General features: G+C 45.5%; 1 protein-coding gene across 3 annotated transcripts; it reads left to right on the forward strand.

The window, feature by feature from the left end:
- Positions 1-616: 616 nt before the first annotated feature.
- On the forward strand, positions 617-23,807 carry ZDHHC5 (zinc finger DHHC-type palmitoyltransferase 5). Of its 3 annotated transcripts, XM_060018934.1 has the most exons (13): positions 617-913; positions 2,758-2,838; positions 3,977-5,171; positions 13,275-13,396; positions 16,947-17,104; positions 17,864-18,036; positions 18,192-18,294; positions 18,889-18,980; positions 19,401-19,533; positions 20,007-20,130; positions 20,565-20,677; positions 21,146-22,005; positions 22,438-23,807. In XM_060018934.1, the coding sequence occupies exons 3-13, from the start codon at positions 5,068-5,070 to the stop codon at positions 22,601-22,603; spliced, it is 2,148 nt and encodes a 715-aa protein (XP_059874917.1). In that variant the 5' UTR covers positions 617-913; positions 2,758-2,838; positions 3,977-5,067; the 3' UTR covers positions 22,604-23,807. The 3 variants fall into 3 exon arrangements, with proteins under 3 accessions (XP_059874917.1, XP_059874915.1, XP_059874918.1); XM_060018932.1 differs by lacking the exon at positions 2,758-2,838; XM_060018935.1 differs by lacking the exons at positions 617-913; positions 2,758-2,838 and adding an exon at positions 997-1,134.
- Positions 23,808-23,846: the final 39 nt, after the last annotated feature.

The raw sequence follows: 23,846 nt of genomic DNA on the forward strand, positions 1-23,846 counted from the left end.
ATTCACAGCCCAGACTTTTCCATCATCCTGGGATTCTGCTGGTACCAAGGAACTCGTCGGAGTTCCATAAAGATGCTCCATAAAGATGGTTTTAAATAAAGTTTTCGCCATCCAAAAAGGGGGGAGGGATTGGGGGAGGGCTATTTAGTGGCCAAACCGCATTGGCCAATGCATGAAGGGGCTGAAGCAGGAAGACGCAGGGGCCAGTGGATGATTGGTTACGCCAGAAGCCTGTCTAGACTGTACCATACTTATTGGAGGGGGGGGTTTGGCGAATTCGGGAGGGTAGCTGCTTGTTCTTGAGTACTTTCAGTAAACACATATAATTATTTTTTACTTCTGAGGATTTCTGCTTCAGGAGGGGTAGAAAGCAGGACAAAGGAAAAAGGAATATTCGCTCGGCCATTTCCCCAGTTCCAACTCCTGCGCAGTACGCCCACCCTCCTCTCCCGGTTGCCTGCGGAGCCTGACGGCCCTGCGCGCGCGTTCTCGTTTTCTCGCGTGGTACGGCGCTGTGCTCCTGCAGCCAATCAGGCCGCGAGGTCGCCGCGGTCGCCAGGGTGCGCGCGCACGCCCTAGAGCGGAGTTGGGGTGGGGGCTATGGGTGAATGGGAGAGTGAGCGGGGGCGGGCACGGCGGCGCGAGCCGCATGAATGAGAGAAAAGTGCCCCGCGCGAGATGTCGCGCGCACCCGGGACAGGGAGCCAATGAGAACGCTGGGAGGGCTCGAGACCCGGCACTGAGGGCAACGGCCGCGCGCCGGCTCGAAGACGAGCGTCGCCGGGCCGGGAGCGCGCGGAGCGGGGCGGGCGTGGAGCGTGCGGGGGCCGCGCGCTGCCTCTCAGAGGCCGGACGGCGCTGCTGAGAGGCGGCGGCGACTACGACGGCAGCGGTAACGGGAACCGCGCCGGGGGTGAGTACTGGGGACACGGGTCCTTGCGGAACCGGAAGTGCCGGGCCAGGAAGGTGGGAGGGGAGAGTGACCTCTAGGGAAGGGGGACCAAGGAGGGGGAGGTGGCTTGAGGCCCCATTCCTCCCCCGGGCCGGGTCATCCAACTGCGGCGGGACCCTTGGGCCCCGGAAACGGACGACGCGTAGAGGCCGGGGATCCACGGCTGCCGGGGCTCAGAACGGGTTAGTGTCGGGCCGCCGGGTCCTAGCTCGGGACCCCGGTCCCTCCGCTCCCGGCGCCCAGCCGCCGCCCCTTCCGCCCCCGGCCCTGCGCCCCGAGGCTCTGTCGCCTCCCGCAGCCTGCTCCCGCAGCCCCAGTGGGCCCTGCTGCCGCGGATTCCGTCTTCTCTGTCTCGGCCAGCCCTGCCCCATACGGTGTTTCTCAGTGCCCCGGCTCCGCGCTGGGGACTGGATGCTGTTCCCTCCCTGCGTTTCACGTCCCCTCGCCCCATTCTTCTGATACTTATTTTGGCTCAAGCCTCATCCTGTTACCTGTTCTTTCGCATCCGTCCGCTTCCTCCCCTACCCCCACCAGCCGGGAGCTCCACGCTTTTAGTACTTTGTACTTTTTATAAGTGGGAACTCGAATATATTTGCCATTTTTTTACGTATAGGAATCTGTTATGGGACAGGGCAGAAAGTGTTTTACCCACTTGGCCGCATGAAAACATTGAAATGAGAAGTAAGAAAATGACAGCGTTATGAAAGGAGGTGTAGGATCACTTACATGTTATACTCTAGACCATTTTTCTGCCTTGCATTTTTCACTTACTGGTTAATGCCATCTCGTCTAGGTTGGCCTTATATTCTCATCTCTATCCTTTTATCCCAGTATCCCTTTGTACTATATTAAATCTCTTCAGAATATTCATTATCACTCGTTCTTTAAATGCTTACAAGATTTATATTGCCATGTACTTTGGTACCTCGGTATAAGATGATAATACCCATATTAAACTTCTGTTTGACTCTTCAGCCAGTATCTTGACATGTGGATTATTCCATGAAACGTTGATAACTGTGTTCAGATTTACTGTATTATACTATTATACCACTTTATTTCCACAAACAATACTTTTGCTCTCAGTCATGCTGCCATGTCCATTTACCCCTTTAAGGAGGTACTTGTATTAAACGTTTGTTAAAGCCTTGAAACCACATATTCTATAGTTTGTTTTGTATATACATATTACTATTACATAGATTAAGCCTGAAATGTGTCATACACATTCCTGTACACCTTTCTTACACTGGTATGGATCCAGACTGCTGGCTCTGATGAGCCACACTCACCCTGCAGTCTCATCCCTGCTACCCACAGTACATCCTTCTGCTAAGCCTTGGTGCATCTTTGTTATACCCAATACATTCTTAGGTTTTGTCTTGTCACTTCTAAAGCATATGCCCTAAACATCTAAGACACTGATATCTTTTGTTTCCCAGTATTGTACTCCCTAGATGCCGTGGCCTTTTATGTCTCTGAATTACTTTGGCAGTATTAGCCCATGTGACTTTTCTCCTGTCAGAAAATATAATCTGAAATAATATATGGTGTTTAACTGATATCCTACCCTAGATAAAATATAAGCAGTGCAATTTTCCATCTTCTCTAATCTTTGGGGTTTTGAGGGGCAAGTTTACTTTAATAGTACTGTCTGTAAAGCAAGAATTTGCTTCTCATTGTTAACAAAGTTACTTAAGCCTAAATTCAGAAAGTTCGGTTTTGATTCCTGTAGGAATCAATCTATTCTAATAATGCTGTTTGGCCCTCTAAAACTCTTTTTTTTTTTTTTTTTTTTTTTTGAGAGAGAGAGAATGAATGAATCTTGAAGGAAGGCACCTTAGCCTTTCATGCCACAGAAAAGAAAGGAAGTGCTAAGTTCCAGGGTACGTTGATATTTCACTATTCAAAACTTCTGGTATTTTAATTTCAGCCTTTGGAATTAAGGAAGCTATTACTCCTCTTAGGTGGAAAAAAACCTTAAGTAAATTTTTGGTCTGTAGATTCCAAGTTGTCATCACTGAGCAGGTAGTGTAGTGGGTGAGAAAGAGGTAAAAAGGGTTTGTGTCGGCAAAGGGGCCTGTGGACTCTTGGGTTCTGAACCTGACTGCTTAAGTCATTCAGTGGAATGGCCTCAGGCGTTCTCTAGACTTCAGTTTTACCAAGTGGGATAAGGAACTGTGTCACCAGATAATGAGTTAAATGCTTTGCAATCACTAGACGAAAAGCATCCTATAAAATCCAAAGTGCTAATGTTATTTTACTACTACCATCAACAGAAATAATTGTTATTTTTAATCATATAAGGGAAGGTGGGGCTCACTTGACTTCCTAATAGGCCAATGTAGGAACAAAAAACTGTTGAATTGGGAAGAAAAAGACCAGCCCCCCCCCCCTTGTTGACTCAGTTTCTCATAGAGGGCATCTCACCTTTCAGTGCAGGGACATTTCTCATCCAGCTCCTTTCATGAGTTATTTCAGAAGACCAGAAATTCAGCTTTTGCCTCTTCAAGTTTATAACTAAAAAGTATAGAAGGGTAAGAGTGAGAGAGACATACACAGAAAGGAAATGAGACTGTCCTAATTTCGTCCTACTTTTTTCTTTTTTCATTGTAGCAATAAATATTCTCTTTGTTCAAAGACAAGTCTCTTTTCTAGGACTGCCCTTCACTGCTGTGCCTTTGTTTGTTTTTAGATTTTGATATTCTTGGTATTTGTTACTGCCCATATGTGTCAGGTGAGATGGGCCCCATCTGTGTCAAGAGCTAGTTCTTTGATGACCTTAGGCCAGCTGAAGCCATGTTTTTCTTTTTTCAATATGAAGAGGACTTAGAAGAGTGAAGAATTCTGAACCCATTGTCCTCCCAATTCTCAGTCCTTTCCCACATACACATAGTGAAGTAGAAAATCATCTTTCTTTCAAAAGGCACTTTTTAACAGAGTAGCTTGTGGGGTTTTAGCCTTGCTGGTCTTAAGAAATGCCATGAAAAAATTTCTCTGATAAAGATATTTGTTTTTCTCCAGGTGAGGCACTGTAACACAGTTGAACTCTGCATCCAGAAAGCCCAAGATTGAAGAAGAAATATCAGAGACATTGACTAACCTGGAAACAGGGACCTCTTTGGAACTTTGCTTTCATCCACAGTAGCTTTTAAAAGTATCATCGAGTGGAACTGATTTCTTCATCTTATTTTGCTTATTGGGAAGAACATGGCTTCAGGGATTATATGTTTCCCTTTAGTTTTGCATGAACTCCGTAGGAAAAGGAGCCCTTAAAGGGTTTGGGAGTAACAAGAGACTGAAGACAGGCAAGCTTGCACCAGCTCGAGCTCTCTCTCTGTTTTCCCTCCCCCTTCAAAGAAAAGGATTTACAACTTAACCTTGTAACAGCTGCTGCCCAGCTTTAACCATCAAGAGAAAGTAAATAAAATTAAACCACCATTGCCAGACTACAGGCCCTGAAGTCAAGGTGTGGGAGTGGTGGCATTGAGAAAGCTGCCTGAAAGGGACAAAGACTGCAGTAAAAACGGCTTCTCTTTAAAGCTGGAAGGGGCGCCAGATTCCTTCTTGGATTGAAATAGAAACACCTCTTTTAGGTGCTGCTCACATCTTGTGGAAGTGTGGTAGTCGTGGAGGTTCTGTAGTATCTCCTCCAAAGAATTTTTCCTTGCTTGAAGTGTTCCGTCCTACCCTGATATCCTCCCCTTCTTTCCTTTGGAAGACTCGCCTCCCTCCATGAGCTGTTCCGTGATCTGTCTGACTGCCCATGTTCTCTACCTGCAGCCATTTTCATGTGTACAGCCTACTGTTTGTCTCCAGTTTTTAAGCTGTACAAGTTGTGTTTCTTAATCTCTCCTTCTGCCTTGTTCTGGGGAGGTGGTTATTCATCATTTGGAATCACCTTTCCCCCTCCCATGTGCTTTCCTTCATTTGAGATCTTTTGACCTTTGGTTTTATTTGGGAGGGGGAAGGGTGATAATTCTAAATTTTCTGCTTCCCTGGTTTCCTTCTGTACTCCTCTGGCCGTTGTCTCCCTCATCCCATTTTCTTGTCTGTTCTGCCGCTGTGTGGGCCTGGGCTATGCGGCAGGGCAGATCTTCCATCAGAGCTCCAACATGCCCGCGGAGTCTGGAAAGAGATTCAAACCCAGCAAGTATGTTCCAGTCTCGGCAGCCGCCATCTTCTTAGTGGGAGCTACGACCCTCTTCTTTGCCTTTACGTGAGTTTTCTCCCAGTGGTGGTATGGGCGGGGGAGCTCCATGGGAGGCGGGCGAGGGGGTATTTTTCCTCTGGAGTTCGGCTACTTACTTGCAAAGGCAAGTGACTGGGAGAGTTTGAGGTCTGATACAGGTAAATCCAGATCCCAGAGATGCGGCAAGAAGAGTAAGAACAGGCCTACCCTCTCGACCTTGTTAGGAATTTTACTCTGCTGACTCCTCTACTTTCCCCTGCCTCCCTTCCTTTGAAATCACAGATGTCTTCATATTTTCCTACCCAGTTTCATCGTTAGATGATTCTGCACTAGGAAGGAAATGGGAGGGAATCACCAGAGTCTTGAAGCAGCCTAAGCAGTCAATTCTGTGAGAGAACTGGACTAGATGAAAGGTTTTTCAAAAAGTAGTGGCTTTTCCCCAGGATATCTGAAGCTTAGATTTGAGACTGTGGGAACTGGGAGTACTAGAGAACTTCAGAGTTGATTTCGAAGGTATACCAGTAAGATGGTCTTGGCTCTTAGTGTTATCAGATGGTTTTCTCTGTATTCTTAAGAGCCAAAGCCTGGAGAAGTGAAGGCCACTGGGAAAGGGCAAGTTTTACTTAGGAAGAGAGTTCTAGAAGGCTTCCTTTATGTTAGTTCCTGCTGAAGGGAATGACAGTCATTTCTCCCATTCCCTGGTCCTATTAGGAAAAACAGTTGGTGTCGAAAGATTTCCCACTTAGGATATTCAGCCTTTGTTCGTCTGCTTGTTACTGGAGGAGACGTGAGTGATTTACATCTTTTTCCTTTTCCCTGGTATTTCAGCTGTCGACTACCTGGCAAGCGTCTTTGCCGTTACCTGTTTATAAATTAACAAGTACCAGGCTTCTGAGCCTTAAACTGTTGAGTCATTGAGTTAGTGTTCCGGTTGTGGCTCTTGGAACAATCAGAGCATGCTAGATTTTCTGGGGAGTTCACTTTGCTGTGATTCAGGCTCAGACCTAATGGTGGGGTGCTGTTTAGAGCCAGTGTGAGGTTGCTGGCAAGAGGAAGAGAATGAATTGACGTGGTAGGGAATAAAAGCAGTTTGGAGTCATTGAAGGATGAATGAGCAGGAGTTGCTGGGGTACAGACAAATTAAATCTGAGATAGGAGGGAAGGGGCACCCGCCCCCTCCACCCAAACAGAGCTTCTGATGCCAGAAGGAATTCTAAAAACTATGGGTCGTTTGGCCAAAAGAGTAATAATGCAGAAGTAAAGTAAATACGATGTTTTCCTATTTAGTTTTTAAACAAGGAAAGAGTGAATCTCTTATCTAAGGTGTGGGCATCATCCTGCTTCCCACCTCTTCTTCTAAAGAGTAGAAGTCCTAGATTCTTTGGCCCCCAGCTCTTCAGCCTGAGCATACCTGTTGAAACCCTCAAGGATTCCACTCCTACCCATAAGGAGTGAGTCTTCAGTGTCAGACTTGTTTTGGTTTCTGCTCTTATGACCACTAAGTGGAATCAGCATTTTAACCAAGGGACATTTATATGGGATCTTAGTATCTTTGTAGTTGTTGTGGTGCTGTATCAGGAGGGATAAGTACAACACCAATTTGACACCCTTAGACCTGCTTAATTGGAGAGGGTCTGTTTTCCTTTAAGAGGCAGAGCCTTCGGGAGTTAGGAAATTTGGGGAACTGGCTAAGTGGTTTCTCTTTCAACCCATCCATTCTTGAGTTTGGACAAGCAGAAACCTTGTTCTTAATTTGCTAATCTGGAACCATTGAAGTGTTTGGCTGGTTATACCAGTTTTGCCACAAAGAGTTGTCCTGACATAGACATTTTCTCAACTGAGAGTTGAAGCTGTTTAACCTACTTCCCCGTTGCCTGATGCTAGAAGAGTAGGGGGCCCTCCTTATTCCATGGTCTCTCAGCCCTAGGACAAAGAATTTTGGAGGACAGTATTGACTCTTATTTGGAATTACTGCCTCTAACCCAAAGTTAGAAGAGCCTTAGGTCTTAGCTAGAGTTCTCCCTGGCAGTTTCCTCAGGACACGTTTCTGGGCTGTCTTTTCCTCCCTAGGCTTTCCCCTGTCCACTTTGGGGAGACATAAATACCCTGTTTATCTTACCTAGCTCTTGGTACCTCTGAAATTCTCATCTCTTCCTTGCCATCTGACCATAGCAGTTCCTCTGCAAGTCTACACCTGGGCTGAGGTGTGCCGCTGTTCTCCAGAGCTGTTCTGTCCCTTTTGATGTTCAGTTCTATGTTTAAAACCATATACCACCTAAAAAAGAATTACTGGTTTCAAATAGAGATAAGAGGAAGGCTCTTTTTGAACCAGCTCCTATTTGGGGCCTTAAACCTGTAGCTACTTTGTCATCCTCCTGTTCTCTTCTCTAGGCTACAGCTGTCTGTTCTTACATCAGTATAAACCCCAGGTGAGAATTACTTTAGGACCTATAGGACTGGAGTAGGAGGACGAGCCCTTTCAGTTGGCAGACATAATTAGTGGAGGCCTGTGGGCTTCCACTAATTAGGAACAATTTACCCTCGGAGTCTCTCTGTCAGGTAGGGAGGGCTATGAGCAGAAATTATCAGTTGGGCTTCGTCATCAAAAAAATGGTGATCCTCTTCTGCCCCAGAGAACCTCGAATAGAACAGTTGAGGTCTCCCCCTTTGCCCCCATCCCTCTTATTTATAGGGTTTGTCCAGTACTAAAACTAGGCAGGAGTTATTGGGGAACCTGTGTTAATTCTTTTCCCTTTTCACTATTTGGGAAGGAGAGTGTCTGCTAAAGTAACCCTCCTGGTCCCCATTAGGTAACAGACACTGCATTTAAGATAACGGGCCTGGACCCTCATCTGGCTTAGTCTCCTTTTGTGATTGGCAGGGGGCAGTGCCAGGTGAGAGGAATAAGCACTGTTTGGGGCAAGCTGATTTTGGTAAAGTCTGTTAACCTTTGTGGACCTCTTTCTTCTGTGTATAATGAGGAAGTTGACCTAGAGCAGTTTATTTAAGCAATATGACCTTTTTTTTTTCCAAATGAGATCTTTTGGGGAACCCCAGTATTTAAAATGTCAGAGTAGGGCTGCTCTGGTTCGAGTGAGGCTGGTGCATAGAGGCCCATACACTGCGTATCTCCTCTTTGCCTTCCTGGGGACCCCTGAGACCTTCTTAGGGCTCCTGGCAATACCATTTGAAATAAATCGCAGACTTGTATCCCCTAAAGTCTCTTTGAGCTGTGAGTTAAGTCAGCTAGTTTCCCATATATCTGTTTCTAAAACTGATGAGGTGGGGACTTCCCTGGTGGTCCAGTGGTCAAGACTTTGCCTTCCAATGCAGGGGGTGCGGGTTCGATCCCTGGTTGGGGAGCTAAGATCCCGCATGCCTCGTGACCAAAAAACTAAAACAGAAAACAGAAACAATATTGTAACAAATTCAGTAAAGACTTTAAAAATGGTCCACATCAAAAAAAGAATCTTAAAATAAAATAAAATTGTTGGGGAGGACATGGGGGTAAAGTCTACGCTGCAAGTGATCCTCTGTGGGAAGGCTGAGTCAGGGTTATCCAGAAATCCATGATGGTCTTTCCAGTGTCCCATCCATGAAAGAGCTTTCTCCATTACAGTTTCTGCTTCTATCCTCTCTCAAGCATTTCATCCACAGAGTTAGTTGGGCAACCTCAGTGACTCTCCCTTCTGGCCCTTTTTTTCCATGACTGCAGAGGTGCTAGCACCTGATTTGAGTGGGAGCAGCCTCGTGATTTAGGGCATTAATTGAGCAGTGGTTGTTCTTTTCTTCCCCACGTTGTTTTCTCAACAAGGAATAAGCGCCCAAGTCCTGTATCTTGTACTCAGCTGCTTGAAAGTCTGGTAAGACAGGACAAATCAAGTCTCTTACGAGAAATTTATCCACTAGAAGCGGAGAGATTGTTTTCCTGTGGAATCTTGAGGATCCCCAGGGGCAAGAAGTGGGATATTCATTCTAGCCTTGCCTCATCACCAAAGAACACTAGTCACAGTGTTCATACACATAGTCAAAGTATGTGCTAGGCATGGGAGGAATGCATAGACCTGTTCTTTAGGAGCAAAGTGCCTCTGTTGTTAAATGTTCTTGAATCTAGTAGTTCAGAGGAGAGGAAGTGGAGTTAGCGATGAAGGTGGAGCTGGAATGATAATTGATGATGATGGAGATAGTTAATAATGTGGTTTTTTTTGTTTCTTCTATCCCATGAATGCTCAGTATTAAACCAGCTGGTTTAAAAAGAATTCTAGGCTCATTTAAGACACTGTCTCCTTCATTCTCGTACCTGTATTAGGTAGCTGACCTAACAAGCTTGGAGACTTTCCTGTGAATTACCTAAGGCTACAATAGCAAAGCATTGATCAAGACAGGGTTAAAATCCAAAGCTTCTTGACTCCTACTTTATTTTTCTTACCAGGAACTTATCCATTTTTTATAATGGGCAGAGTTAGAGAGGGCTAGGAAACAGATTTGCAGGAGTGTGGGTATTGAAACCCACTCTCCCAATTTTATTTGGCCTTGAAAACAGGAGTGCTAAAGGGATGGGCAGAAGAGCCTGTTCTCCCTGGGATGGTGTAGGTTTGGGAGTCTCATCGGTGAGTCAGCCAGCCTTCTGGGCTACGGCCACTCCCTCTGCTTTGGAGCTCTGTGATTATCGCCATCGGCTAAGGACGAGCCCAGCAGCTCCTCAGCCCAGCCCTCCTCTCCGTCCATCAAAGGCAACAGATTCAGATGGGCCACTTGGGGTGGTCACTTAGGAATCTGGCGAAGTTCTGCAGCAATGGCAAGCCTCTCCCGGAGCCAAGCAGAATGTGGGGTACAGTGGGAGCAGGCTTTGGTCTCACAGGCCTCTCCTTGGTGGGATGTTCCCTCAGAGTGCTCAGGTTGGAAGCAATGGTCTTTGACTTGAATCTAGGAGCGGCTGTTGCCTGTGAAGTTGAGTTATTTGCATCATTTCCAGATACTGCCACTGTGAGGGTAGGCTTTATTTTGGCAACAGATATTGGAACTTGATTCTAGAATTACACACTTCAGCTGGGATGGGTTGATATCAAGAAGGTTGTAGGGGTAAAGTTCATTATCTAGGGGCAGGTCATTGGCAGGCTGTCCAAGAAATAGAGTGATTTGCTTTGTTTGGAAATGCAGAAACTGGAGGAAGAATGGGTTCAGAAAGACTGACATCTGGGCCTGCAAGGGGACTGATGTCTCATTCTCATTCACCTTAGTTTCCCTCAGAGATGGAGAATACCCTTATTTTTTCAGAAGCTCAAGAGGCCATGTAGCCAGTTCTAGGAATGAGACATTTAAATCACGGACACCTCAGTGTTCTAAGGATTTCATTTCTTTTTCCCTTCTAATTATCTTCCCAGGCTGTAGGAGTCAAGTGAGTCACCCTTTCTCCTCTTCCCTGGGTGGAAATTGAAGTGACAGCTAAGTACTAGGGAGGTGCTCTGACCTGGACGACTGGTTTTCAGTTTCTCTCCCTCCCTCTTTAAGATCCTAGGAGGTCAGGCTTTGGGTGGGGCTGTGTAAAGACTCTTGCCTTCTTGCTTGTATTCCACCCCAAATCCTGCCAAGGTATGGGGACATCTTTTTTGAATGAAAGAACCCCCAGAGGAAGAGGCTTCCATAGGAGACTTTGGTAGAATAAAACTAGAGCTGTGACTGAAGGTCGAAAGTTTTTTCCTTGAAATCACTGCCTGCGCTCTAGCTTCATTATTTTGTCTCCCAATTATGTACTGACCCATAAAGAGAAGCAGAGTTAATTGATAATTACTATCTAAAAAGCCTGGCACATCATAAATATTTACTTAAAATTTTTTTTTTAATGAATGGCTAAATGGAATTTGAATAAATAGATGGTGCTGGTAAAGACTTGTGAGATGCTTTGTGACAATCAGTTTTACTTCTTATCATTAGTTTATTTTTCATTGAGGAGCTCAGTTCTTTTGAATTGTCCTGAATCACTATTCAGGGCTGTGCTTTTTATTTTTTAAAATTTATTTATTTCTGGCTGCACTGTGTCTTCGTGGCTGCGTGTGGGCTTTTTCTAGTTGCGGCGAGCAGGGGCTGCTCTTCGCTGCAGTGCGCGGGCTTCTCATTGTGGTGGCCACTCCCGCTGCGGAGCCTGGGCCGTAGGCGCGCGGGCTCTAGAGCACAGGCTCAGTAGTTGTGGCGCACGGGCTTAGTTGCTCCATGGCATGTGGGATCTTCCCGGACCAGGGCTCAAACCCGTGTCTCCTGAATTGGCAGGTGGATTCTTAACCACTGTGCCACCAGGGAAGCCCTGTTCTTTTTATTTTAATGGAGACAGATAACCTCTCAACAGAATCCAGGACTGCTGTGGATTAATTCTCCGGAGTCAGTTGCTGTCTTGTTCTCTTGGTCCCTTCTTCCTTTCCTTCACTGAACTCTTCCTTTCCTTCCGCTGGTCTAGATAAAGGGAACAAGGACAGATGCTGGCCTAATTCTGGAGATTAAGTTCTCAGCCACAAAGCAGATTAGGGTGTTTAGCCACTGTCTTGTTATGGGAAGTTCTTCCTGAGCTGAGACAGGAGAGAGGGTGTTTGATACCACTGACCAAGCAAGCAGCACATCACATGTTCTTTTGACACTTCCAGCTCCCAGGAACCATCTTCAGAGAAAGGGAGAGCTCTTGCAGCATTCCTGAGACATATATCCTGACAGAAACTGAGCTTAATCCTGGACTAGGTCACTATTTTGTCAAGGAAAAGTTACCTAAAGCATATCTCTTGATTTGAACCCTGTGGAATATTGGATATGTGTGGCCAGTTTCTTTTTCCTGCAGGATTTGGGGCTGCTTTGGTCTGATATCTTCCCTTTTTTTTCTCCTCCACTCTTCTGCTTCATTTATTCATCTCGGGGTCTAGTCCTGTGTCTTGGTATCCTTCCTTACCTGTGACTGGTTTCCTTTTCTTTACCTTGAGAACTAGCCTCTAGTTGAATAAAATTCTGAGGAATATCTGATGTATAATGTGTCTGGAGAGACTTTAGGCAGTTGAGAGTAGTTCAGAGCCAGCCGGGAGGAGGGAAGAGAAGCCAGAGAGGCAGGTGGTGTCCCATGCTTTGGGTGAATGTGCAGGTCAGTGGGGCATGGCTGGGGTCCAGAAGCCTCAGGCTGTTCCAGAGAAGGGAATGCAGCTGGTGTCAGTTACATACTTAGTCCCTAGCTCTTGTGCCTGGTTAAAAGGAGGTAAGGACAGAGTCCAAAACATGTGCAAAGATCCACGAGGTAAGAACACAGACTTTAGTGCAAAGGGTTATGAGTCTTGTACCTTGATCAAAAATGAGTATTTACTTATTTATTTTGGGCTGCGCTGGGTCTTTGTAGCTGCGCGCAGGCTTCCTCTAGTTGCAGTGAGTGGGGTCTACTTTTCATTGCAGTGCATGGGCTTCTCATTGCGGTGGCTTCTCTAGTTGCGGAGCACAGGCTCTAGGCACGCGGGCTTCAGTAGTTGTGGTGCGTGGGCTCAGTAGTTGCAGCTTGCGGGCCCCAGAGCGCATGGGCTTCAGTAGTTGCGGTGCGTGGGCTCTAGAGCGGGCGGGCTTCAGTAGTTGTGGTGCGTGGGCTCTGGAGCGCAGGCTCAGTAGTTGTGGTGCACGGGCTTAGTTGCTCCACGGCATGTGGGATCTTCCCAGACCAGGGATCGAACCCGGGTGTCCCCTGCATTGGCAGGCGGATTTTTAACCACCGGACCACTACGGAAGTCCTAAAATGAGTATTTCTGTGGGAAACTAGACCCACTTGTTGGGAAGGATAAAGATAATTTGAGACTTCAAAGGTGAACCACACAAGATTTATATATAGGTATGGGGACTGAATCTTTTTTTTTTTAATATTTATTTGTTTGGTTGCACTGGGCCTTTAGTTGCAGCTTGCCGGCTCCTTAGTTGTGGCATGTGAACTCTCAGTTGCGGCATGCATGTGGGATCTAGTTCCCTGACCAGGGATTGAACCCGGGCCCCCTGCATTGGGAGTGTTGAGTCTTAACTACTGCGCCACCAGGGAAGTCCCTGAATCTTTATAGATTTTTTTATGTGGTTGGTGTCCAAAGTGTTAGAGACAGCCCCTCACTTTCTTTATTATCTGTGCAGCTGTCCAGGACTAAGCCTCTACGTGTCACCTGCAGTGCCCATCTACAATGCGATTGTTTTTCTCTTTGTGCTGGCCAACTTCAGCATGGCCACCTTCATGGACCCAGGGATTTTCCCTCGAGGTAAGATCTCCCTCCTCTCTCTTGGAAGTATCTTACTGCCTTTGAAAAAGAATGATTTTTGGACATTTATACATTTGGTCTGGGGCCTTAGGAGTCTTGGGTTTTGGGATACTTTTATAGTCTAATGATGAAAAGCAAGTCAGGATCTTAGGAATATATGTCATAACTTCTAGGCATCTGATCCACTTTGGGTCAACTCTTTGATTTTCAGTTACTCATTCAGCAGAAATTTATTTCGAGCACATGGGTTGGGCATTGTTGCTAGTTTTGATACTATCTAAGATGAATTAGAGAGTGACAGTGTGATAACAAACTGTAACGGAAGCATGAGAAAGGTTCTCTGAGACCTTAGAAAAGGGCACTTATATCTGCCCAGATAAATTGGGGAAATGCTGCTGAAGGTAGGTAGGAAGGACTTTACCGAGTAGAGGATGGAAGGGAAAGGCATTCAAGGAAGAGGAAGCGGCATATACAGAATTGTAGCTGTGAAATGCAGAATTCAGTGGGTGGAAGTTAGAATGCATGGTGGGGCCAGAAGGGGCAAGAGATAAACCAGAGCCAAGTGTAAAAGACTTTATGTGCTAAATTAAATAGATTATAATTCTTCCTTTGGACAGCAAGACGTCTTTAATTGGGGGAATCACAGGATCACATTTCCTTTTACAATAATAATTCTTATAAGAATGTACAGATACCTTTTGGGAGGCTATTGCAATAATGCGACCAGATGAGAACTTGAATTCAAAGCTGGATTTACAGATTTTTCATTAGTAGACCCAGCAGAATTTTTCATTACTAATTGCTTACTAGGGGAGAGCGAGAGGGTGAAGGAATTGTCTAGGGTAGTTCCAAGGTTCCTAACCTGAAAAATGGGTTGTATGCTGGTTCTTTATAAACCAAGACCCAAGTTATAGACTGTTGAGTGGGTTTGGAGGGAAGACAGAGCATCTTAGACATGTTGAATTTGAGATACTTAATGGATCATTCAGGTAGTTACCCAATGGGCAGTTGAGTGGTCAGACTCATGGCAGAGTCCTCAGCCACGTAGTATTTGAAGCAACAGGAGTAAGATCGCCTAGAGAAAGTAGAATGAGATTAGGAAGGAACGAAAGTCAGCCTGACCAGCACTAACACTGTAATAATGAGGAGAAGGAGGAGCCGCTGAAGAGCCACTGAAGAGGGACTGAGCAAGGAAAGTTAGGAGGAGGACAAACCGGACACAGTGGGAACTGAGGAAAGTTCATGAAGTAGCTGATGGTTGGCAGTATCAGAAATTAGGTCCAGTAGTGTGGTAACTCAAAGTTGCCCATTGTTTTAGTGTCTAAGAAATTAGTGATCTTAACAAGAATAGTTTGAGACATCCCTGGTGTTCCAGTGGTTAAGAGTCTGTGCTTCCACTGCAGGGGGCATGGGTTCGTCCCCGGTTGGAGAACTAATAAGATCCCGCGTGCTGCGTAGTGTGGCCAAAAAAACAAAACCAAAACAAAACAAAAAGCCACACACACACAAGACTAGTTGTTTTTTGTTTTTGTTTTCATTGTTGTTTTTTTTGGCCACATGGCTTGCAGGATCTTAGTCCCCGACCAGGGATTGAACCCAGGCCCCAGCAGTGAAAGCACTGAGTCCTAACCAGTGGACTGCCAGGGAATTCCCAACAAGAATAGTTAATAGTGTGTTTATGTATGTATGCGGGAGAGAGACAGTTAAATTACCAAAACTATAATGGTTTGGAAGGCAGTGAATAGGAAATGAGGAAGCAGAGTCAATGAGTATTAAGATTATTCTTTCAGGAAGTTAAGCAGAGAAGGCAGAAGATGGACTATCTTAGGGCAGAGGGAGGAGTTTTGTTTGTTTAATGATACAGAAGACTTTAGCATGTTGATAGCATGAGGAGGTGGAAGCAGAAAAGAGGGAAGCAGGAGGTGATGAAAGAGGGTAATTGAAGAGTGGCCATCTGGAAGGAGATGCTTTCCTCTGCGTGTTGGAAGTGTTATGCTTACAGAAGTAGGCTGTTTCTGGAATAGGAGGTGAGAGTGAGGACCAACCAGCATTAGTGGAATAAGAGATAGAAAGAGAACTGATGATGGTTGTTACTGATGACATCTCATTTTTCTCTCAAATGTGAAGTTACCTTGTAAGAGTGAGGCAGGTGGGATTGGGATAGCAACTTCAGTGAGATGAGGTTTTTCTGAAATTCATTGTGCTCACAAAGCCTGTGTCACTGTGCATGGTGACTTTTGTTTCAAAGCGTAGATTAACAAAAGGTGCTTTGAGTCCCTAAAGCCAAGGAAGGCTATTTTAATGAGTGTTTAATGTTCATTTATCAAATATTTATTGATTATTATGATATGGTCATTTGGAATGATTATTATGATGGTCAAATAGCTCGGTCTTGAAGGGAAGATAGAGGAGACATTTACATAAATACACTGTGGTAACTTTAAAGAGTAATCAAAGAACTGTAGTACTTTAAGAAGAGAAAGCTCACTTCTGATACATGATAGTGTGGAAGAATCAGATATTCAATATAAGTAGCATTTGAATTTTTTTCCTTTAAAAAACTTTTTTTAAAAACGATTTTAATAAGTAGTGAATATTGATTATATAGAAAGTATAAAAAAGATAAATATATTTCCCAGCCCAGAGATAACTACTGTTACATTGTGGTATATTTCCTTCCAATCAATATTGTGAAGATTTATACATACAATATTTATTTATATATACCGTAAATCTGTAGCATATATATGTGTGTTTTTATTTGTTTTCAAAATGGGATCTTTTTGTTTGTACAGTTCTTTACCTTGTACTTTTTCACTTAGTTACATTGTTAGCATTTCCCTAAGTCAGTACATTTGAAAACTTCTAATTCCTATACCATCACTTACTTAATTTTTCCTCCTCACGGGTATTTTTTTTTTAGATTAATAATAAAAAATGAAAATTGCACACTATAGATGAGAAGGCAAATGATGTCCTTTAAGTTTTGAAGTGGGGTGGTGAGTTTCGGACAGCTGAAAATTGAAAGGGCATTCAGGTAAAGAGAATGTCTGCAACCAAGAAACAGTCCTGAAATGTATATAGGGAACTAGGGGAAGATCTTTTGGGCAAGGGTGTCTGTGTGTGGAAAAAAGGTTGATGTTAGTTCGTTACTTCCTCTTTCGGATTGTTGTAGTTCAGTCGTGTACTTGTAGACACTGAACTGTTACGCAAACTCATTATAGATGTACTTTGATATATAAAGTGTCTCTTTCTTTTGAAATATAATATGTAAACCAAGAATAGCAGCATATCCATATCAGAGCCACCTCTGAGTCATATTCTTAAACCTCGTTTCCCAGTGTAGAATAAATTGCTTCCTCATCTGCGTTTCCATAGTGTTGTATATAGAGCTGATCTCACCGTATTAGAGTTACTAGTTCCTAGTCTCTCTCACCATTAGACTGAATTCCTCGAAGGCAGAGGCCATATTTTAAATATCACTGCATCCCTAGTGCCTAGTACACAGTTCTAGCATAGTCATTTTTTCATTAACTTTTACTCTCTACAGCTGAAGAGGATGAAGACAAGGAAGATGACTTCAGAGCTCCCCTTTACAAAACAGTGGAGATCAAGGGCATCCAGGTGCGCATGAAATGGTGTGCCACCTGCCGCTTCTACCGTCCTCCTCGATGTTCCCACTGCAGCGTCTGTGACAACTGTGTGGAGGTAAGAACTCTGGGTGGGGTTAGCTGAACCTAAGTTATCTTCTTCCTACCCACAGAATAAGAATTGAATCCAGTGGATTCTTGGCCATGGACGAAAATGTAGCCCTGTCTGACTGCCTGGGCTGTGTTCTAGCTCTGGCAGAAAGTGTTAGCAACGATGTACACACGAGAGGTAGAGCATAAATATTCTGTTACAGGAGGAGCCCAAGTGGGTAGGCATAGGCTTTCCCAGCACCATTAGTCAGAGCTCCAGCCTTCCATCCCTGGGCTCATCTTTTCAGTTATTTGACCTGCTTAGTGTTCTCCATTCCTTCCACTTCATCATGCTGCTGCATTCAACCTTTCCAATTATATTTCTTTCTTCTGCGTTCCTTGTCTTTTATTTTTAACCCTTTTTTCAGTGCGTTGTTACTTAGCTGTAAGCAGTTGCCTGCCAGATTTTTCTTCTAAGCCTCTTTTTTCATGAATCTTAATGTTTCTGTAAAGCCTCTGACATTTGTACCTCTCAGAGTTCCTTGGTCACATAGGATAAACTGAGAGGTGGCCTTGGCCTTTGATCAACCTCTGGAACGTCTTCCTTATAGATTGATAGAGCAAGATAAACTGCATGAACTGTTTTTAAATTTTGTAACTAAATGGTGAACATGATGACAGATTATTAAAAGAAACACTTTAAGTTCTGCTGTTTGTTCTGCTTGACAGAAATGATCTAGTGCCGTGGTCCAAGGATGCCGCTCAGTCTGTCTCATTTTGCTCCTAGGAATTTGATCATCACTGCCCCTGGGTGAACAACTGTATTGGTCGCCGGAACTACCGTTATTTCTTCCTCTTCCTCCTTTCCCTGACAGCCCACATTATGGGTGTGTTTGGCTTTGGCCTCCTTTATGTCCTCTACCACATGGAGGAACTCTCAGGGGTCCGCACGGCTGTCACGTATCCTTCAAGGCCTGTGGGTTGCAGGAGTGGGAGGGGGAAGAATGTAGAAAGTTGAGTCCTGTGGCAGTGAGGGTCAAAGGGAAGATGGCTACAGCACGGGCTGGGGAAGGCGAGATCACGTTGCTCTGCTCTCCTTGATTGTCTGGCTTCAGAATGGCAGTGATGTGTGTGGCTGGCTTATTCTTCATCCCAGTAGCTGGCCTCACGGGATTTCACGTGGTGCTGGTGGCTAGGGGACGCACAACCAATGAACAGGTATGGGGAGAAGTGATGGGAGATCCCTGAAGAGCAGGGCATGTGTCTCTTGGCCCTCTCGTTAGTGTATACTTTTTATGATGAGGTGTCCAGGTTCCTCATGTAAGCATGAGTATGGGCCATTTCTTAGTTAACAGACATTTATAGAATGTCTGCTGTATACTGGTCGATTTAGGCTCTGAGGTAATAGAAACAGTAAAAGACCTGGGCCAGCCCTCAAGAAGCTTATAGTCCTGCTTAAAGGAAAACAGTTATTTTTGTGCCCATAACAATAGCTAACCTTACTTGCTTATTCTTACGTTATGTTATCTTAGTTTTCAATATTTAGAGAGCTATTTATCCCCATTTTACATAAGAAAACTGATGATTAGGGTCAGATAGCTACCATGAAGTGGACCCAGAATTTGAACTGATGACCCTGACTTTGGAGTTCCCATTCTTAGCTTATGCTTCTTTATGGTAGGACTGTATTTTACTCATTTTTATATCTCCCCGATAGTGGGTGCACAATAATTTGTCATTGATTTGTGTTTTGGCTTTTGGAGGTCAAGGTCCCATTTTTTGACTGATCTGGTCCTTTTTCCCTCCCTCTAGGTTACGGGTAAATTCCGGGGAGGTGTGAACCCCTTCACTAATGGCTGCTGTAACAATGTCAGCCGTGTACTCTGCAGTTCCCCAGCACCCAGGTACACCTACCCCTTTGCTCTAGTGTTCACCCTTGGTCAACACTTTTGTCTTCTTTGGGTTTGTTCTGGCTGCCTTTTAGGGAGGGTTCTCTTAGAATGAGAAGTGCCTACAAGGGAGAGGCACACCATCCTTTAATGGACCCTGTGAGTTCAGTTGTATTCTTTAGATGTTACTCTCTTTGGAGAACTGAGGATGAGATTTACTCGAGTGCCTTGAGCTAGGTGTATCTGCCCATAGGCCTGGTCTTGCTGTTGTTCTTGTTCTTCATAGAATCAAAGAAATCAGTTCAATGCTGATCTTTTCCCTGGCCTGGTAGGACTGTTTCTTGTATTTGTAAAACTGCTCTACACAAGGTAGGCAACCATTAGATATTTTGGAATGAATGAGTGAATGAAAGCCCTCTCACTCTTGACACTCAGGTATTTGGGGAGACCAAAGAAAGAGAAGACAATTGTAATCAGACCACCCTTCCTTCGGCCAGAAGTGTCAGATGGGCAGATAACTGTGAAGATCATGGACAATGGCATCCAGGGAGAGCTGAGGAGAACTAAGGTGAGGAGAATTTAGGGAAGTAAAGCTAGGTAATTTGGGGGGGGTCTCGCCCATGGCAAAGAGATGGAAACTTGCTTTGTTTACATCTCTCTTATAGTATCTATCACTTTCTGATTTGTGTTAAAGTTACTTAAACACATATCTTCTTTTTCCCATTAGATTGTAGGTTCATTGACAGTAGAAATTTAGTCCATTCATTTGCATGTCTTCATAGGACTTAACATAGCAGTTTATAGATGGTAGGAGCTCAACAAGTAGATGTTGGTGAAAATAAACAAATAAGTGACAGAATGAAACCCTTGTTGAAAGCTTTTCTTTCTCCAAAACCGTCCCCAAACTGATCTTGTGTCCTGTCTTCCAATTCCAGTTCAGAAGTATGTGATGACTCCCCAGTGCCCCTCTTACACCAGTTTCATACTTTGAGTTGCCCTAACGCTCAGTTCTCCAAATCTGATTTTCCCTCATTTATCCAGTCTAAAGGAAGCTTGGAGATAACAGAAAGCCAGTCTGCAGATGCTGAACCTCCACCCCCTCCTAAGCCGGACCTGAGCCGTTACACGGGGCTGCGGACACACCTCAGCCTGGCTACTAATGAGGGTAAGGGCAGAAGCAGGAGTGAGAATGTTATTTGTTAGCTGTGGAGATGACACAGGCAAGGGCTGGGAGATAATGCTTGTGTTGTGACTGAGAAAACCCAGCAAGTGGTACTTGAACCACTTCTTTGGACAGCCGGGAGAAAGGGGATGACATAACAGTTAGCTATTGGCAGTGAGTTGGACATCTCTGTGTGTCTGTGTGTACTCTCAGCATCCGGACAGACCAGAGAACATTCTGGGATCTGTTTGGTACATTCACTCACTCTGTGTTCTGGGCTGGTATGAGTCTGTAGTCTTGGTTTTAGCAAAATCATTATGCTCCTTTGCTTGGTATATCTTTTCCTACCTTGTCCTCCCCCGGTACTTTAAGGAACTCTAGCCAGGTCAAAAGAACAGCTTGTAAAGTGGTGCCCCCTGGGCCTTTTCTTCCTGCAGAGAGCAGCCTCTTGGGCAAGGACAGCCCCCCCACCCCTACCATGTACAAGTACCGGCCGGGCTACAGTAGCAGCAGTGCATCAGCCGCCATGCCTCACTCTTCCAGCGCCAAGGTACTGAGTACTCTCTAAGGAGTAGGGTTGTCATGTATGCCAGCTGTTCTGGGAGAAGGGGAGGAAGAAGCAGAGGGAAGAGAAGAAAACCAAAGGCATTTTACTAATTGTTGGCTTAGTAACAGCGTTGACAGTTTGTCCTTCATCCAAGAGAGGTCTCGGTAGCATGATAGATAAAAGCATTGATTACAGCATCAGATCTGAGTTCAAAACCCAGTTGTGCCATCACAGAGAAGTTCCTTAAACTCTCTAAGCCCCATTTCCTGCATCTTAAAATGAGATATTATTTGTTCCTACTTACAGATTTACTTTAGGGGTTAAACAGGATAATGCCTGTGAAAATTCTAAGCATATTGCTGGCACGTAGCAAATACTGTTTTTGACTGCCTCCTTGGGCTCTGGGGCCTACTGTCCCAAGAGGGGACAAGAGGGGGAGCACTAAGAACCTGCTTTGCTTTTCTCCCTCAGTTGAGTCGTGGGGACAGCTTGAAGGAGCCAACCTCAATTGCGGAGAGCAGCCGTCATCCCAGCTACCGTTCAGAGCCGAGCTTGGAGCCAGAGAGCTTCCGTTCTCCCACCTTTGGCAAAAGTTTTCACTTTGATCCACTGTCCAGTGGCTCACGCTCCTCCAGCCTCAAGTCAGCCCAGGGCACAGGCTTTGAGCTGGGCCAGTTGCAGTCCATTCGTTCAGAGGGCACAACCTCCACCTCCTATAAGAGCCTGGCCAACCAGACACGTAATGGAAGCCTATCTTACGACAGTCTGCTCACTCCTTCAGACAGCCCTGATTTTGAGTCCGTGCAGGCAGGGCCTGAGCCAGACCCACCTTTAGGCTACACCTCTCCCTTCCTGTCAGCCCGACTGGCCCAGCAGCGGGAAGCCGAGAGGCACCCACGTTTGGTGCCAACCGGCCCAACGCACCGAGAGCCCTCACCAGTTCGGTACGACAATCTGTCGCGCCATATCGTGGCCTCCCTCCAGGAACGAGAGAAGCTGCTACGCCAGTCACCCCCACTCCCAGGCCGTGAGGAAGAACCAGGCTTGGGGGACTCAGGCATCCAGTCAACACCAGGCTCAGGCCACGCCCCTCGTACTAGTTCCTCCTCAGATGATTCGAAGAGATCACCCTTGGGCAAGACTCCACTGGGACGCCCAGCTGTCCCCCGTTTTGGCAAGCCAGATGGGCTAAGGGGCCGGGGACTAGGGTCCCCTGAACCAGGCCCAACTGCCCCCTACGTGGGCCGATCTATGTCTTACAGCAGCCAAAAAGCCCCATCTGGTGTCTCTGAGACAGAGGAAGTGGCCTTGCAGCCATTACTGACACCCAAGTAAGTATTAGTCCATCCTGGCCCCCAATGGACTTAAAAGTAGCGTAGTGCCCTGCAGAAGGTATCAGGGCTTCACCTGTACATTTTAGTGCAAGTGGACCCAGGGTTATCCTGCTTGTAAGATAGCCCTTCATTTTCACTCTTAACTCCAGCTGCCTTCACGGGCTATTCCTGTTAAGAGACTGAGGATTAATACTTTTTTCTTATTTCTGTCTTCCTAAAAAGTAATTTATTTGCCTGAGAGTGAAAGGAATAAGTAGAGGAGAGAGGGTATCAGGCTGCTTGTAAGCAGGGCAGTAAAATAAAAGGGAATCTTTGTGTAAGAAAGTATATATGTAGAAAGCACATTTTTTTCTCTTAACTTTTTAAACTACCTCCCTTTTCGGTGCTGTGTGTCCCATTTCTGACACCTCTCTCTTCTTTTCTTCCCAGAGATGAAGTACAGCTCAAGACCGCCTACAGCAAAACCAACGGGCAGCCCAAGAATATAGGCTCAGCCTCCCCTGGCCCAGGCCAGCCACCTCTCAGTAGTCCTACAAGGGGAGGAGTCAAGAAGGTGTCAGGGGTGGGTGGCACCACCTATGAGATTTCGGTGTGAGCTTTGGGCAGCTCCCCTCCCCCACACCTCTGCGCCTACACCAAAGGGCCCCAGGTGGCCACCTTCCTTTCCTCAAGGGGCTCCCCTCCCCTGCATGGACATTTTTTAAACAACCGATTCCAAGAGGATGAGGACATTTTATAAAATGCAGTGGGGTTGGGGAGTTGGAGAGTTGGGGCCCTGAGACTGGGGTAGCAACCCCCTTCACCTTTTAAGACCTTCCCCTTCCTTAACCCCTGGACCAGACTCAGTGGACATTTGTGCAATTGCTCGCCTGGAGGGAACCAGATCATTTTTAAACCAGAAATAATTTTTTTTATTATTGTTACGGATTCTATTTTTTTCCTCTTCTGCGTTACCAGGTGTGTGTGTACATTATATATATATATATATATATATAAATATATATATATATATATAAAATAAATATCAAAGAAATTATATATCTATCCTGGGATGGGAAAATGAGGGAGGGATATGTATAAGGAGGGGGATTTTACTCTTCTTATTCCTCAGACCAGCAGGAAAAGAGGGGAGACATCGATTGAAGTCTTCCTTTCCCCCGTGGTTCCCTCTCTTTGTCCCAGTTACCATCTAAGGAAATAGCACCCCCTGTTGTTGGTGCTAAGTGACCAGGAAAGAAACCCAGGGAGAGGCGTGTCTGGGTGGGGTTCTGGTCAGAGGAGGGAAGGACCTGGAGAGGAGAGTTTGTTTTCTAGGCTCACTGGCACTTAGTTTACCCCAGGGAAGGGGTCGCAGCCCCATGACTTTGGTGGTGGTGGTGGGGAGATCAGGACAAGAGCTTGGCTGAGCTCCAGAAACAATACTGGATAATCCCCCCTTCTTGGGGGAGAGGAATTGTGGTGGGCTTCTTCAACTGGCCCCTCAAAGCCTTCCCCCAACTCACACGGTTGACATTATTTTTAAATTCAAGGCCGGGAGAGAAGAATCCAAAAAGCAATATTTCTCATCACATGCCAAAAACGGGATAGAGAGAAGGAGTGGCAGGCCTAGGCCCCTCCAGTTGTCCCTTGGGGGGTTACCCCTCAGCCCACCTCAGTATGGTGCTGGGTAGAGGGGATACCTGGGTTCTAACCTTTAAGTAGGGGAGACCCCAGCCTCTAAACAGAAGCCCTTTTATTTTTTATTCTGATTAGCCATTTTAAACCAACAAGGAATAAAAAGAAATCCTGATCTAACCAGCTCCCCCTGACTTGTGTTATTTTGTGTGGTTAAGGCAGGG

Source organism: Delphinus delphis, chromosome 8, assembly GCF_949987515.2.
Source record: "Delphinus delphis chromosome 8, mDelDel1.2, whole genome shotgun sequence".
In the NCBI taxonomy this organism is placed as follows: Eukaryota; Metazoa; Chordata; class Mammalia; order Artiodactyla; family Delphinidae; genus Delphinus; species Delphinus delphis.